This window comes from Metopolophium dirhodum, chromosome 9, assembly GCF_019925205.1.
Source record: "Metopolophium dirhodum isolate CAU chromosome 9, ASM1992520v1, whole genome shotgun sequence".
In the NCBI taxonomy this organism is placed as follows: Eukaryota; Metazoa; Arthropoda; class Insecta; order Hemiptera; family Aphididae; genus Metopolophium; species Metopolophium dirhodum.
Genome location: NC_083568.1, coordinates 12,098,630 through 12,115,004, shown reverse-complemented (window position 1 = coordinate 12,115,004; position 16,375 = coordinate 12,098,630). Strand labels below are relative to the sequence as shown.

The window sequence follows — 16,375 nt, the reverse complement described above, 5'->3', positions numbered from 1 at the left end:
GGTAAGGGAGGCGCCATTGCACACCCCCCTCCAAAAACGAAAACACCGTAGTTGCGTAGTAAGGTTTAGACTGTGTTTTCCACAGTATCAATTTTCAGAATAAAGTTTCCCCAGTCTAACAATAAAACATTAGAACATTAAAACGCATATTTGATCATATTTCAAAATAAATTTACTAAAGTTTAGACATCAACCACTAATCTCAATTATATTTAAAATTGTTTTTATTAAAATTAAATTAATACGTATCTAATGTGAAGGATGAACCTGATTCTCTTTAACGAGTTTGTTAACCTGGCTCGAATTTAATTAAAAAACAGACGTTAGTGGAATTATGTGATCATGCCAGCGCACACAAAATTTCTTCAAGTCCTATGCCTCCCCCTAGAGGTTACCAACGCCCAAAGAGAGGCGCTATGGCCCACTTTGAGACTGACTGGGTTAGAGGTTAGGTTAGGTAAGGTTTATAATGTTGATTGAAAAGAGTTATTAAAGTAGGTGTCTATATCATTTCGTGTATATCGTCGTTGTACGTTTAATATTATAAGTACAGTGGTCGCCGCTCATAGTGATCATGTTTTTCCGAGAGTATTTTGATCACTATAAGCGGTGATACGAATTTTTTGAAAACATTTAATTTTTTACATTTATAGTATTACATTAAGTGCCAAATACAAAGTAAATACATATATGTATAAATAATTTAAATTAAATTTAGTTTATTTTAGTGTTTCGTAGATATTATGAAATTTTTAAATTTTTAAATTTTCAAAGGGGTTTTAGTCTCTATTTTTGACTCAAATTTTTTCAACATTTCAGAATATTCTAGGGATATGACTTGATGTTGCACAGCTTGTATTAGTGTTTTAACTGCTTTGACTATATCATCATTGGTAACTGATTGTTCTATCTCGACTGGTTCTTCGAATTTCTTTTTGTCTTCAGACTTTCTATTGGCTACCATAGTTTTGACTACTTCAATTCCCTCTTTATTAGCCTCGTTGTATCCTTTCATAGTTGCCTTGCAATTTTCAAACCATTTAGAGATTTTGGTGTACTTCGTCAAGTCAACACCGACAGCCTGAAAAGACAAAAATGCGTGTTAAACATATGTTCAAGTTATTACACTAATGACTGATAAGTAAAATAAACTCATTTAGAAAATACTTCGATTGTCGAAATGGAAGCCACCAAAGCCACATCGGCTACAGTCATTGAATCGCCGGCAGCCCAAGAGTCTCTCAAGAGGTCTTCAAAAAACTTGAGTCCTACGTGGAGTTTATTCTCTTTGTATTCGGTTCTCGGTATTTTAAAAAACATCCACGAGCTCTGTGAAATGAAAAAAATTCTTTAAATTTAATTCTCAATTTGACTGCAAATATATTACGTGTATGTATACTAATAATAATCTATCGCGTCGAATTTTTAGAGAAATTTGAGTTAATGGATATTTAACGATTTTTTCCACAATTTTTAATGGATAAATTGCTAAAAATGAAATGACTTGAATTTTTTTTCAACGGATTCCATAATAATTATAATAAGCCTCGAAATATTGTTTGACCCTGTAGAAAAATCATTGTTTCAATTTTTTTTTTTAAATTCATCTTTAATAGATGATTTTTTTTATTTGACCAATTTATTCCATGGAATCACGTCATTATAATATTACTATAGAAAGCCTAAACGAATATTCCAGCATAATGGTATGGTATGGTATGGTGGATATTAATGGTAGTTGGTAGATCTTGAATCGATAGGTACCGAGTAAAACGTTTAATAATTTCCATAACATTTCCGTATGCTTGCAAAAGAAAAGAGTGGTAGGTACCAATCATCTAGTATGACTGTGTTTAAAAACATCAGATAGGTAAGTCATCTCATCAAACGACAACAATAAATTAAAACCCGTTTATAATTGGTCGTTATAATATGAATGTCAATACTAACGTATTGATTGACAAAAGGTGCGTACAAGGTGCCCATGTCAAACTGCAGTCTTTGGTTGATCAGCGCTTGTATTTTCGTATCTTCAGAGAACAGCGGACTATTGTCTCCACCATAATTTTGAACCAAGTACACGATAATTGCACGACTGAAACGAAAACGAAAATTATTATAAAACGCATAATATTATTGTTGAGTATTATTTTATAATTAGTACAAGCAGTCAGTTGTGTGCCCCTCTCAGGTATTAAATCCCTATAGATAGAACAATCCAAAATTGTCGATATTATTAAAAAACAGGGAGATGAATTAGATTCATTTGAACTAATATTCACCGAAATCTTATCTCAACTTTTTCTGATTGTAAACGAAAATCTTATTCTTCAAAACGATTTCCTCAATTTAACCAAGCGCATAGAATCTTTAGAATCAAATAATTTCCAAAATCCCATATCTAATAATGACGCGTTCCCAGACCTCATTGACCAGCCAGATCTAAAAATATCATAGTTTTCAATGCCGAGAGCCAACTGATAACTATCTCGACTGTAAATAGTATCATTGAAAAACATGGATTTGACGTCAAACCTGTTTCTATTACACGCAGATGTAACATGAAAGCCCTCCTCTTAAAAAGTAATGTTGAACACTACCACCGACGTTTTTAATATGTGGCAGGCATCGCACCGGATTAGAACTGATCAAGGTATTAGTGAAAACAGAATTGCCAGTGATAAAACACTGAAACAACGACAATATATCCAAGAACTCCACACATATCTATAAATAACCGAATTCCAGAAAGATAAAAGAACTCAACAATCAAATAATATGTCAACGGTTAACTAACAATTATTTTCACCACCGTTCCAAAAAACCAGTAATGAAATCCGAATTAACGATGATATATTATGAAAATGTCAAAAACTTAATTTCCAAAATAGTTAAAGCTGAACACTCTCCTAAATACTTCTAACTTTGATGTAGTTGTGTTCACAGAAATTTGTTTATCAGATGTAATATCTGACTAGGAACTCAGTTTTAATTATTTTGTGATTTCCAGATTTAATTGATCTATGCTAAATAGTAACTGTAGTATTGGTGATGGTGTTTAAAGCTTAGCCTGTTTAAGTGCGTCTGCCCCTTCCTTTTTTAGTTTTGTAGGATCGAAGGGGCCCGCTCACATTGATAATAATAATATTAGCCCCCCCCCTCCCAGAAATTTTAATGGATTTCTATCTATGTTTTATATTGTTAAGTATTAACATTTTTTGGACCTAAGGGGTGGGTTCTTTACCTTTTTTGGGTGGCTGAGTAGGTAAAAATTAGCTGAGCAGGATAATTGATATTATTATTAAAGTAAGAAGGTACATACTAGGTACTTGCGCAGTTACCAGTTACGTTGTATTACTTAAGCAATGCATTATTACAGTAGTACACTATTACCATGTTAGTAGTCTGTGCCCTGTATCGTTGTATACCCAAACAAACTACTATGACAGTGTAATAATTATACGTGATTTTTTATATTTGGTCAAAATCGGGAAAAAAAATCTAAAATTATCTCGGAACCTAAAATTCTGGATTACAGTTAATTTTTCCTAGATTATACACAATTGTTTTTACTCTAGCAGTATTGTTGAAGTACACAGATATACAGAAGTTAAAGGTAAATAGTAATAAGATCGGATATATATAATATAATAATAAGTATAATGATACGATGTACAATAGTGTTACGAGGCGTAATATAAATCAATGACTAACTATGTATACCCGGCTACACTACACAAGACATATATGCTGTAGTATTATAAAAATGTATACCTAGTCAGCGTCTGCTGAACTACAGTGTGAATATATTACTTATATTCTACATTGTATAGGGTGTTTTGTTTATAATTCCAACAAGTATCTATAGTACAACACCAGATAGAACATTCTCAAAATTAAAAATCTTCAAAAACTGATTGAGAGTAACAATATATCTCAGGATATTAATTAGTCTGCGAGTACTATATAATATTACAATATATTAACAAAACATTTTACCTAATTTTGGAAAAAACATTATTTTAACTAAAATATTGAATTTTAATTGTTTTTTTTTTTTTGTGAATTAAAAATCTTAAAGTATTTTCATATTTATACTTGTTCTAGCAGTATAACCCTATTATACTAAATGTATCTCGGTTTTGGTCGGTGTACCAGGCTTTGTGAAATAATTCAACATAATTTACTGGCAACCACAAGTCGATGATTGGATTTAGCACTCAGGATATTTCTTAACACAATTCAAACTACTCTCTAAACTTTCAAATATCTCTGATAATCTCTGAGATTTTTGTAAAAATCATTGGAGTAGTATTTGAATATAAAAGCAACAAACAAATACTTGTATTATATTATAGCCTACAGATTAAAATTATTTAGTATTTACGTTATTATAATAACAGCTACCTATCGTAATATTCAAATGAACAAAATATATTATTATATACCAATAATTATCTTATCTTATCACTAACTTTGTCTTTCAACTAACGTGTACCAGTAAGCCAAATATATTATTTTATGTATTATAATATCATTGAATAATTATAACTCCTATAGTTATCTAATAAATATTATAAATTAAAATCACCTCTCCCATAAAACAAAATCATCATCAACCAGTGTAGGTAAAATGTGTTGAGGATTTATCTGTAAAATAACAATGATTATAACTAACACCGCTAAACGCAGGTACTTACAATACAATATTATAAGACAGCTTTTATCAAAAACTTACGTCGGTGAATTTTTTTTCAAGATGTTGGCGAGATTTGAGATCTATAGGTATCAAATTCAATTTCAAATCCAAAATTTCGGCCATCAGCATAACGGATCTACATGGCGCACTGAAAGAAGTGTAGTACAAGTCCATCTTCTTCCTACAATAATATTATAGAATCATACATTTATAACAATATAGTTGCATTGGGATATACGATAAGTTCTTACAAGTATAAAAACAAGAGCACCTTCAAATACACGCATAGGCAAAACACCAGACTATAATTATTAATTACAGCGAGTAACACGATTCACGAAAAATATTTCTTGAGAAAGCATAACGTATTTTTAGTTAAATAATGAAGTTCAAAAATAAAATAATCCAATTGAAAATTTCACGTAGAAATGCATGGTGTAGTTTTCAAATCATTTTGAACGATATCAACAGAGTTATAGCCAATTTTACTAGAAAATATTAGAGAGTATTTTCAAAATTTAATTCGAAAATATTCCCCGCGACCCGCATTACAATGCACTATCCGACACCTATAGGCACCAAAATAAAAAAAATTTAAAATAATGATAATTTCTATTATTACTACATATTATAATCTGCAAACAATGGTGACCATTTATCAACATATATTAAACTTATTGTATAAAATTTTAAAAAAAAGAAAAAAACATCACTGTAAAACAATGTTTCCGAAATAATAATGTATCTACAAAAAAATGAGTGATTTCCCAACAAAACCACTTCTCCATACTCCGTGTAAAAAAACGTTAAACGACTCTAAAAGTTATGATATAATTTTAAAGGTAGGTAAGTCTTTAAGCTATAGATATAACTTATGTTAAAATAATCTGCTAAAAAAATAAAAATTGAGCTTAGCTTTGCGACTTAAGTTAAAAACTTAAAAATACTACAGCATAATGAGTAATAATAATAATATAGTCTACTATTATTGAAGGAGGTAGTGTAATCAAGTGTTTAAAGTCAGCATAATTGGCGCAACTAGGGGGGGGGGCATAGCCCACCTGACTAAGATTAATACCCCCCAAAAATATCCTATATTGCTTTATATATAAGCCCCCATAGGTTATTTTTAATAAATAGTTTTGTTAGCCCCCCCAGAATTAACAGAAGCCCTAACCCTAGTTGCACCAATGGTCAGGATACTTAGATCAATTTTATGGCAGATTATTTTAACATAAAAGATATCAGCTACCTATAGTTCAAAGACTTATGTGCCTATAAAATGATATCACAACTTTTAGAGCCATTTTTTTATACAGAGTACGACGGATTATTTTTATTAGAATATAATAAACGAGAACGAATCGGTGCAAAAGTTGTTTTAGACTCGAAAATTACTTTTAAAAACATCACACAAGCAGTAAGTTTGATGAAATTATTATATTATAACATATAAAGGTAGGTATGTACGTTATAGATATTACAATATCATAACTTATTATATAACGCATGTTGGCGCCCATTAAGACCTCCCAAATGTTTGCACCTCATATTGTATATAATAACCTCCTGAAGTTTATTAGCAGTTATTATTATAGGAATTCTAATAGTGTTGTCGCTGTCGGTATAGACATGTCACCGTCAGTTATACATAAACCTAAATCTATAATAATCAAGAGTAGACTTTGGAATTCAAGGGTAAAAGTTGAAATCAATAATCTCGTGTACAACATTTATTTACTTCTCGATTGGGACATCGTCTGAAAAAAAATTATGTCATTTTACGTTATTTGGTATGATCATGTTACTCAACTTTGTGTTTATTGTTATTTACAATTATAGCGCAATAGATATATTTCGTTTATAGTATTTTATACCGTAGTAAAGACATTTTTAATTTTTAAATCTAATAGAAGCTATACCACTTGTGTATTTACTGTCTTATTTCTTAACTGAAAATTTTCTGGTAAAAAGAATATGTTTTATTGTTATTTTAAATGTTAGGTTGAGTTACCTATTTACCAAGGTAGATATTAAAAAATGTAAAGGCAAGAATAATAATTTTACTATTTTGGAACCTTGAAAAAGTTTTGAACAAACAAAATCGATTATGCTTTTCTGTTGTAGCTCAAAAATAAATTACTGTAGAGACTTAAAATTATAACAAAGTTTTAACTGTCAATTTTCCACACAAGATTGAATTTTTAAAACAAATTTACTCTTTTTAAGCAATTTATAGATATAAATTGTTTTTTTTTAACTACTATTTGAAAATATAATACAAGTTTCATTATACCTCTAATAATAAAAAAAAAGTTAACTGGAAAGTCACATTAATTTTTTAAGAGCGTTTGAAATTAAAATTGTTATGACGGATATTCAACCATAAAATAACAATTTATCCTCAAACGTTTTTTGATATTTTGTTGTAAGTCAATAGGTAACAACTAACTATAGGTAGGTAATTCGAATTTTCACCAAATTATTTTATAATTTTTTGTGCATGATAAAATGTTTAAAATATTTTGACAGTTTTTGAACTATTTATAGACATTTGAAATTTTGAAATTTTTCTTTTATATAAATAATATGAAAATAGTTTCGGCTGGTTCAAAAAACTTTAACATTTAATACAAGATTCATGGAGTGGCTGGGACGCCCCCCAGAGGCTGTGGACGTACAGGATATACTGTGCGGACCGGTCTTTAGAGATCTCCCGGTTGATCTCTAGGAGAAAGCAATAGACCTTCACGATGCAGAGGAGACGTTCAGGATCTTCTACAAGATGGTGGAGGAGATCCTGACCCTCAAGAGGAGAGGGCTCGTCAGGCGGCTGAAGCTGCAGGCGAGTGACTAATCAAGCACGTGAAGCGAGAGGGGCGGGTTACGGCCGGCTCGAGAAGGAGGAAGTTCAGAACGGGAAGTCTAGGGCGGCTGGCTTAGGTCGGTTCAAGAAGACTTCGAACATAGTTGTGCTGCAAAATTGCAAAACTGCAAGATTCACTATGTGAAGTGATTGCCCAGGGCTTGCCCGGACTATTCCCATTTGGCCTAGCCATTGTAAGGACGTGTAAGGCATCATGATGGAGCTCGTAGCATAGGAATATATACCAGCGATAGCTGCAGAAGCTATGTTATGGTTCATGCGAGTCGAAACCAACTGCTGTACACATTTATATGCTTCATTATTTAAATAAGCGATGCTGGATGGGGGCCAAGGAATGTGAAAGCGTACTACTCCCATGTAGAGATAAAACCAAAAAACAAAAAAAAAATATTCTTCATAAGTTGGTATAATAGATATTTTGAAATACTGAAAATACATAATAGAGACGTTTTTTTTTTACGAGCATTTTAGTTCAGATTTTGACAAATCTTATGTTAGTCAATATTATGATTATTTTTTATATACTTTTGTAGTTCAAAAATATGTATAAAATGTTCAATTTTTTTATGTAAAATACAAATATTTTATAAATAAAAATTATAATTACCTTCTTCTCCTCCACCTTGTGATGAATTATGAACCAATGTCATTCCGATGCATAGTACTATACGCGTGACATTATACTTTAATAACGTTGTAGACATTTTTTCAGAAAACTGTTACGGTTTTTTCGTAGGTAACCTCTCACGACTTTTAGTGACAAACAATAATTATAAAATAAGAAAATAACCTAGTTTTAATATGCCCTTCTGTTAGTTTTCTGTTTAGTGTTTGTTTTACATGTGTTCAACGCATATGCCAGACGGAACAACTTGCACGCGCCAATAGTTTTGTTTTCGATTATATATAGGATATTAACAAAAGGCGATGACTGCCCTTGGATCACTCTAACACGATATACTATAATATTGCCTTATGGTCGGACACCTGCAGTCCTCATAGCAATTTTTCATGGCTAGTAAAATGGAAAATTTGAATAAAATTAGACATCTATATAATATATAAAAATGAATGATTGTCTTTCTGTCTGTGTGTAGGTATGTCCTTTATGCATTCCTAAACGGCCGGACCAATGTTGGTGAAATTTAGTACAGAGATAGATTAGACCTTTGGGCAGATGATAGGCTAATTTAAAAAGGGAGAGGACCAACCCCGGGAGATGCTCAAATAAGGATTTTGAGATTTCCGATGGAAATTTTTGTTTATAAATGGTTGCCATGGGTTTTAAAGCTATTATAATGTATAATAATAATTATTGGTCGCCATTGATTTAAAATGGTTACTATAATTGCTGTCGGAATATAATATAATTAATAAATATTATATCATAACATTTCGTATGTTTTTGGTGTGTTTCGTAACAGTTTTAATTTTAAATGTGCGACGAAGTGCGCAGGATAAGCTAGAAATATATAAAAACCACGAATTAATATACAGCATGGATTAAAATTAGTTATTTAATTAAGGTTAGTTATTTTTTATAATAATTTATGTCTATAAAATGTATAACTATTGTGAGTGAAACTGTCATTCTGACGGACGATTAAATTATTTCATTGCACCTAATCATTATTATTGAGATATAGCCTTAAGTCAGACGAGCGTTACTTTTATAAGCATTCCAATACAAAAATACTTCTACAACTACAATTACTACTACTATTATTATAATTATTCTAAATAGTTTAATAGAAATCAACCGACTTCGGATATTCGAATTTCAAGTAGTCGAAAGGTAGTGCAAATTTGAGTTAATATAAATGTCAAGTTATCGAAAACCAATTATAGATGTCATGGATTTAAAAGAAAAATTAGACGCGTTTGAGATATCCAGAATTTAGAGGTATGAAATTCGAGTTATCAAGACTCGAGAGTCGACTATTTTACATTTATTTCATGTTTACAGTAGTTTACGGACAAAAGTAACGTAATTTCATTGGATTAGTTATACGATATAGGGAATCAAATAATATTCTTTCTAACTGAATTCCTAAGAGGCCAGTGTTCACGTGTATTATATTGTAAGATGTGGAACTTTTCACAGGTACATATTATTTATTCTATTTAAGCAAACCATGTTCAATAAACATATTCTCTTATAAAGCTTTTACATGAAAACAATTATGGAAATGTGCCCTTTTTGATTTTTGGGTCACAAACTTAAATCAGAAAATATGGCTTTTTACAAATACAAAAGGATACACGAAATACAAAATCATTATAAATATTGAACAAACTACGACAAAAACCTAAACTGTTAAAAGTTAAAATTCATAACAACTTTAATTCCATTTCTACTATTGAGTTAGACTACATGAAAAGTAAATATTAAATATAAACTATTTAGAACCATCTTCCCGTTAACCTCATAAAAAACCAATCAAGGTATTTTTTTTTATAAAATATAATAATCCAGTATTTTTTTCTATACATTTCAATAATAATATTTTCGTGTGGTCAAAAACTTAAAATGTAATACAAGGTTCCATTTAAAAATATTACTGATACCAAGTGACGATTTTTATTCTACTGCTTAGTATAGTCTAGATCAGACCGTGCAGAGCTCTAACTATCCAGTTCGAGTTACTGAGGCTCGAGAGTCGACTATTTTATATTTATTTCATGTTTACAATAGTCGACGGACAAACGTAAAGTAATTTCTTTGGTCTAGTTATACGATGTACGAAATCAAATAATATTTTTTCCAACTATATTCCTTAGAGCCCTGCAGTGTGGCAGTGTGCAAGTGTATGAGATGTGTATAAAATTGTATAACGAGGGGCTTTTAGCGGACATTTCTAAAAAAGAGCAATTTAATAACGTAATTTTATACAACTTCCAGGAACGTAAACACACACACTCACAAATGTCCTTAGTCCCTCTTTAACTAATACAAATGACCTACCTACTCTAATTTATTTTCGAGTGTAAAATCGTAGCAAGGGTCATTGAACTGTCATTTCTCCGAAGGACACAAGCAACCGGTCTCACCAGCTGCGTCCTTTCACCCATTGAAACGGGTCATCAAGCCCGCGCATTCATCGTATATTACGTCTCATTATATCGGATTTAATATACACCTATTTTACCAAAAGACTACTACCACCTCTTTCCGCATATATTTATCCTACTTCAAGTATTTATTCAATTATAGAATTTCAAGAGTTATTTGCCCACCACTGGCTTCAACGTTATACAACAGAACGCCAACTCTATATTACTCTATGACTAGAAGCCACTATAAGTAAACACAGAACAAATCTACCACAAAATAATTTTTTTTAGTATTGGGAGTGGGTAATTGCCCCCAAGCCCCTCCCAGCAACCGGACATTTGCGCCACTGTCTGCGAGCAGTGTCCAATGCTTAAAAACTATACGTAATTATGTACATCATTAAATATAATAACGACGATTCGCTAAACCGGAATAACACAATGCAAATATTAATCGTTGAATAATTAAGACGATATTTTAAAAAAGCCCACATTTAATTCTTTGGATTTGTTGAATTTCCAGTATTTGTTATACTATAGAAGACGTGGAGAACTAGGTTTTAAATATTTCGAGCCCTTTTACACTATACACCGTCATCCGTAAATGTGTTTGCATTTATATAACAAAAAAAATCATTACTTGAGGACTGATGGATTTGTCATTACAATCATAATCTGTAGCATAATCTAAGAAATTTTATTATAATATATTATCAATAAGGTAATGTGATAAGAGTGTACACACCTAACATCGCATCAGAGAGCTGTTCAATAAAAGTATTCACTTGCAGTCATGGGTAAAGCACATTATCAACTTATGTAATTCTTCTTTTGTTCATCTGTTTCTACCTTTTAAACCAACGCCAGGTAAAGACGTAACATAATCTAAACTGTATAGTATAATAATAATAATAATATCACTTGTCATTGTAATCAGATAGAGCAGCGTATTTAGGTTTTAATCGGGGGGGGGGGGGGGGGGGGGGGAGGAGATATGATTTTATCCAATAGCCCCACTTTTAAAGCTAGATACCTTAAGTTAGGACACCGAAAAATTGTGCATATTATAAACAACTCATGGGGGCATTGATCCCCTTCATCCCCCCACCACGTAAATACGCCACTGATTCAGGTGGTGTAAAAAAAAACTATCATAGTGGCTGCACTAATTTTTATTTTTCAAATTAATGTAGTGTAATATACTCATTATATTATTATTAGTGTTTAGCAGTTATTGTTACAATTTTAAATGACTAATAGACCGATACGGCTGTATTTATTTTCTGTATTGAATCAGAGAATTCTTCATCTATGATCTTAGCTGTTACAGCTTTTTTTAATACCTCAATCGCTGCAAATACATCATCCTTGGTAACTTCTTCCATTTGTGCAACTGTGTTAGCTAATTTATCGTCTATCAAGGCTTTGAATCGATCTACTCCAACTTGATTGATATCTTTGTATCCCACAATTTTAGTCTTGCACCTTTGAAGCCATTTAGAGACTTTTTCGTGTCTATTCAAGTCAACACCAGAAACCTGAAGAAAATACGAAAGTTTATGTTAAACGTGTGTCAAAGTTATAATAATGACGTGTAAAAAAAATTCAAAATGAAAATACCTCAAATGTTGAAATAGTAGCTACCAAAGATATATCGGCCAAAGTCATGGAATCGCCAGCTACCCAATCGGAAGATTTCAGAAAGGTTTCCAAAAACTCGAGTGCATCGTGGAGTCTATTCTCTTTTTCGTCGGTTTTTTTTGCATAACCAAAAAGCCACATGTACTGTGAAATGAAACGAAATCTTCAACTTTAATTCGCAATTTTATAAATATATTACGTGTATGCATACAAATAAAAATTAGTGCGTCGATAACGTATTCAATTGTTCTTATTATGTGTGGTTTTTAAGAAATTTATTTAAATTTTTAATATTTTTCAGAAGCAACGGGTAAAATAAAATAAAAATTAAGGAAAAGCGGAAATGTTTACGCAAAATAGATTTTCTCTAAAACAAATAATCATAAATTTTTACTAAATGTTTTTATTAGCATTACCTATATACCATAATATAATTTTAACTTATTTTGAACTGTTTATGTATATTTTCAGTTTCGAATTTTTTTCAGTTAGAAATTCATAAAAAATTTTACTTTTAAACCTCAGATTTAAAAATGTCATACAAAGATCCTCATAGGTTTGTCTAATTTTATCAACAAAAAATGTCTACCAGAAAGTCAAATTATATTATTAATTGGATATTCACTCGATTTTTCATGTTTTGTTGTAATTTATACACAAATATTTGTAGATACTTGAAATTCACACGATATTTTTATTTTATCATTTTCTATAATTTATAAAATTTTAAAACATTATGACTAGTTTTGATTTTCAATACGACGTAATAAGGCACATGAGTGCGCCTGCAAAAGAATTGGTGGTATGCGCATGCGACGGTATAGGTACCAAATTAAAACACCGAACAAGAAGTCATCGTTTCAAACAACAACGAAAAATTAATGACCGTTAGTAATTCGTTGTTATAATATGATGTAAATACTCACGTATTGGTCGATAAAAGTCGGGTACAAGGTGCCCAAGTCATACTGCAGTCTTTGGTTGATCAGCGCTTGCTTTTTCGTGTCCTTGGGGAACAGTGTATTATCGTCTTTTCCGTACGTTTCAACCAAGTACACCATGATTGCACGGCTGCAACAGAAACGTCGATTATTAAAAACGTGTAATTATTGTTCAGTATTATTCTATTAGTACTAACAGTCAGTGGTCCTATATAGTTTTATGTATAATATATAAACCTAATCAAAATATTACGATCGAGATCGATTGATCGTTGTCCGGACTCACGGTCTGTATATTTATATCACTAACTTGAATTTATTTGGTTACAGTTTTCAAAAAAAATGAATATTTTAACTGCTGTATATAATATATATGCGTATCATACCTAAGTCAAGTTAAAGTATCATTAAAAGTTATATTATGTGATAAACATAAACTATCCCATAAATTTAACTAAATCTCCACAGATTTCCACTATGCATAAAGCAATATAATATAAGACTCTAAATCCGTGATGTATACAATATAATACTCCCAAAATTGAAATTAATACCAAATTAACATAATAATGGACAAATGAAGTCTTCAAGTTTATTATAAAAAAGGCCTAAACAACTTTAAAAAGGTGGATAAGTGGATGTCGCTTCGCTGTACAGTAGGTTACAAGTGGGTCACTGTAATGGATGGTGTTAAATTTGAATTCAATGATATAATATCATTGTATAAGAAAAACGATTCTGAGCGAAAACGGTCAGTCAGCCTATGATTTTACCAAGTATATTTGATGATATTATTGTGAATAAAGTAATTTATATATAACCTATTTACGTGGAGCCTTGTTTTAAATTTTCAATCTTTAGCCATAAAAGTTAAACATTTTATACATATTTTTTAACCACAATATAATTAATAAATTATAAATTTGATAAATGTTGTCAAAATTTAAACTTTAAATGCTTATAAAAAAAAATTGTGCCTATGTATTTTTAATATTTTTCAACTGCTATTAGAACGATATATCAGGAGCCTTATATTAAATTTTCACGCTTTTTTACCCAACAAATAAAAATTTATTGATATTTATAGAAAAAAAAACTAAAAAAATTGAAAACTGACAATGTTCGTAAACAGCTCAAAAATAGTCAAAATATTTTATAAATTTTATGGTGTATAGAAAATGCTAATATAAACATTCAGTCAAAATTTCATGTCCCTACGGTCATTTGTTTTAGAGTTACACCAAAAACCAAAATTGATTTTCTCGAAAACAAATTTTGCGTAAAAATTCCCGTCTTTCCTTAATTTTTCTTTTGTTTTTCACGTCGCTTGTGAAAACTACTGGGAAATTTTTACTTTTGACCCCACAAAGTAACAATTAGATTCACTTTCCTATCAGAAAAGTTACTATTGAAGAAAATCCAAGCACTTTTACTGTCCTAAAAGGTGATGACAGACACAAAAATAAAAAATAAAACAAAAAAAATAAAAAACACATCATTGTAAAATCAATACATTCATCGCTTCGCTCAGAATCTAAAATAAGACTTCAACAATCTATAAATGTAGATAAATCTATGCACATACTATAAAGTATATAATTCGTACAATAAATATTATTTATCATAATTTATTGTATTTAAAAACAGTATTAGATAATAAATATTATAGCCTATTGGCTACAGATTAAAATTATTTAGTAGGTATTTACGTTAATATAATAAAAGCTATTGTTTGATAATCGAGGGTGTTCGGTAAAGGACCACTCGACGTTGGTCGACCATGGATTTTTCGGGGTCCCCCTAGATTTCCGGTACATAGACTACTTAATGTGCCCCGATGAATCCACGCGGCGGTGGCAGAAAACAAACGAGGAACGCATGGGAGAAAAGTGGTACAAATGGATAAAGGACGGTGCAGTTTAAGTATGGGGCCGCGATCCCTGTGGTCTGATCGGTCTGGTGAAAAGACCACAGGGCGCAATTACAACTTAGGGTGAACTTAAAAGTGCTTAAATCTACGGGAGATGAAGGTCCGGTGAGCACTGCAGTCCGACGGCCTGGGGTGGCCACTCACACAACGCATCGGGTTGCTAGCGGACTTACGTGGTTGAATCTGGCACCAACTCGGGCAAAGTGATGAATTCCCCACGAAGGCTGGCAGGAATGACGTACTAATACAACATGCACTCACTCGATCGAAACATTCACGTTTATATAATAACAGTTATCGTGCTATTTAAGTGAACAAAATATATTATTATATACCAATAATAATTAATAATCCATAAATCGTTTCGTGAAACTTAAATTATCTTATCACTAGGCGGAATAACTTTGTATTTCAAGAAACGTTTACCAAATATGATTTTATATGTATTATATCATTCAATAATTATAACTCATATAGTCATCTAATAAATATCATAACTTAACCTCACCTCTCCCATAAAACAAAATCATCGTAAACCAGTGTAGGTAAAGTGTGTTGAGGATTTAGCTATAAAATAACAACGATTATGATTAACACCGTACAGCGTAGGTACTTACAATACAATATAATAATAAACTTTTTTTCGAAAACTTACCTCGACAAATCCTGATTTCTTGTGATCATCTTTGAAGAGATCCATAGGTATCAAATTAATTTCCAAGCCCAAAGCCTCGGCAGTCAGCATAACGGATCTGCATGGTGGGCTGCCAGGAGTGTAGAACAAGTTCAACATACCTCTACAATAATATTAAAAAATATACTATTATGACAATATACTTGTATTATAATAATTATAAACGTATTCATAATGTCTTTGCTAAATCAATGTAAACACAGCCATAGTTTATATATTTTTTATTTTGTTCTCTTTACGTTGTGTCAACATAACCAAAAATAGTTCGTAATATACTTCTGTCATATTGCTGTGGTGTGTATACTGGAGACGCTCGCTATTAAGGCATCTCCCAAGTTTCGTTCGTATTTTATTATCATTGTCGTCATCAGTAAGATCGCCTAATAATCGTTGTAATTTTCTCTGGTTTAACGGATACTAATTCTGCAGATCATTTATACAACGACTACCAATAAATCATATTATATCGTTTACAATTCGGTGAGTACTTATTTATTTGTTTCCGTTTATAATAGCTATCATCTCTGTT

General features: G+C 31.1%; 1 protein-coding gene across 1 annotated transcript; it reads right to left on the bottom strand.

Annotated features, from left to right (window-relative positions):
• Positions 1-760: 760 nt before the first annotated feature.
• On the bottom strand, positions 761-15,945 carry LOC132952463 (uncharacterized). Its single transcript, XM_061024774.1, has 11 exons — positions 15,808-15,945; positions 15,661-15,719; positions 13,208-13,352; positions 12,261-12,425; positions 11,895-12,178; positions 4,951-5,001; positions 4,739-4,880; positions 4,592-4,650; positions 1,951-2,095; positions 1,168-1,329; positions 761-1,081 (listed from the first exon to the last, which is right to left on the bottom strand). Exons 1-11 carry the CDS (start codon positions 15,943-15,945, stop codon positions 761-763), a joined length of 1,671 nt encoding a protein of 556 aa, XP_060880757.1.
• Positions 15,946-16,375: the final 430 nt, after the last annotated feature.

Bases quoted from the DNA above. Each gene is read 5' to 3' on its own strand.
- LOC132952463 (XM_061024774.1), bottom strand. From the start codon at position 15,945: ATGTTGAACTTGTTCTACACTCCTGGCAGCCCACCATGCAGATCCGTT. The intron at 15,720-15,807 runs GTAAGTTTTCGA...GTTATTTTATAG, and splicing joins AGAAATCAGGATTTGTCGAG to CTAAATCCTCAACACACTTT. The intron at 12,426-13,207 runs GTGAGTATTTAC...TTCATTTCACAG, and splicing joins CGACTTTTATCGACCAATAC to TACATGTGGCTTTTTGGTTA.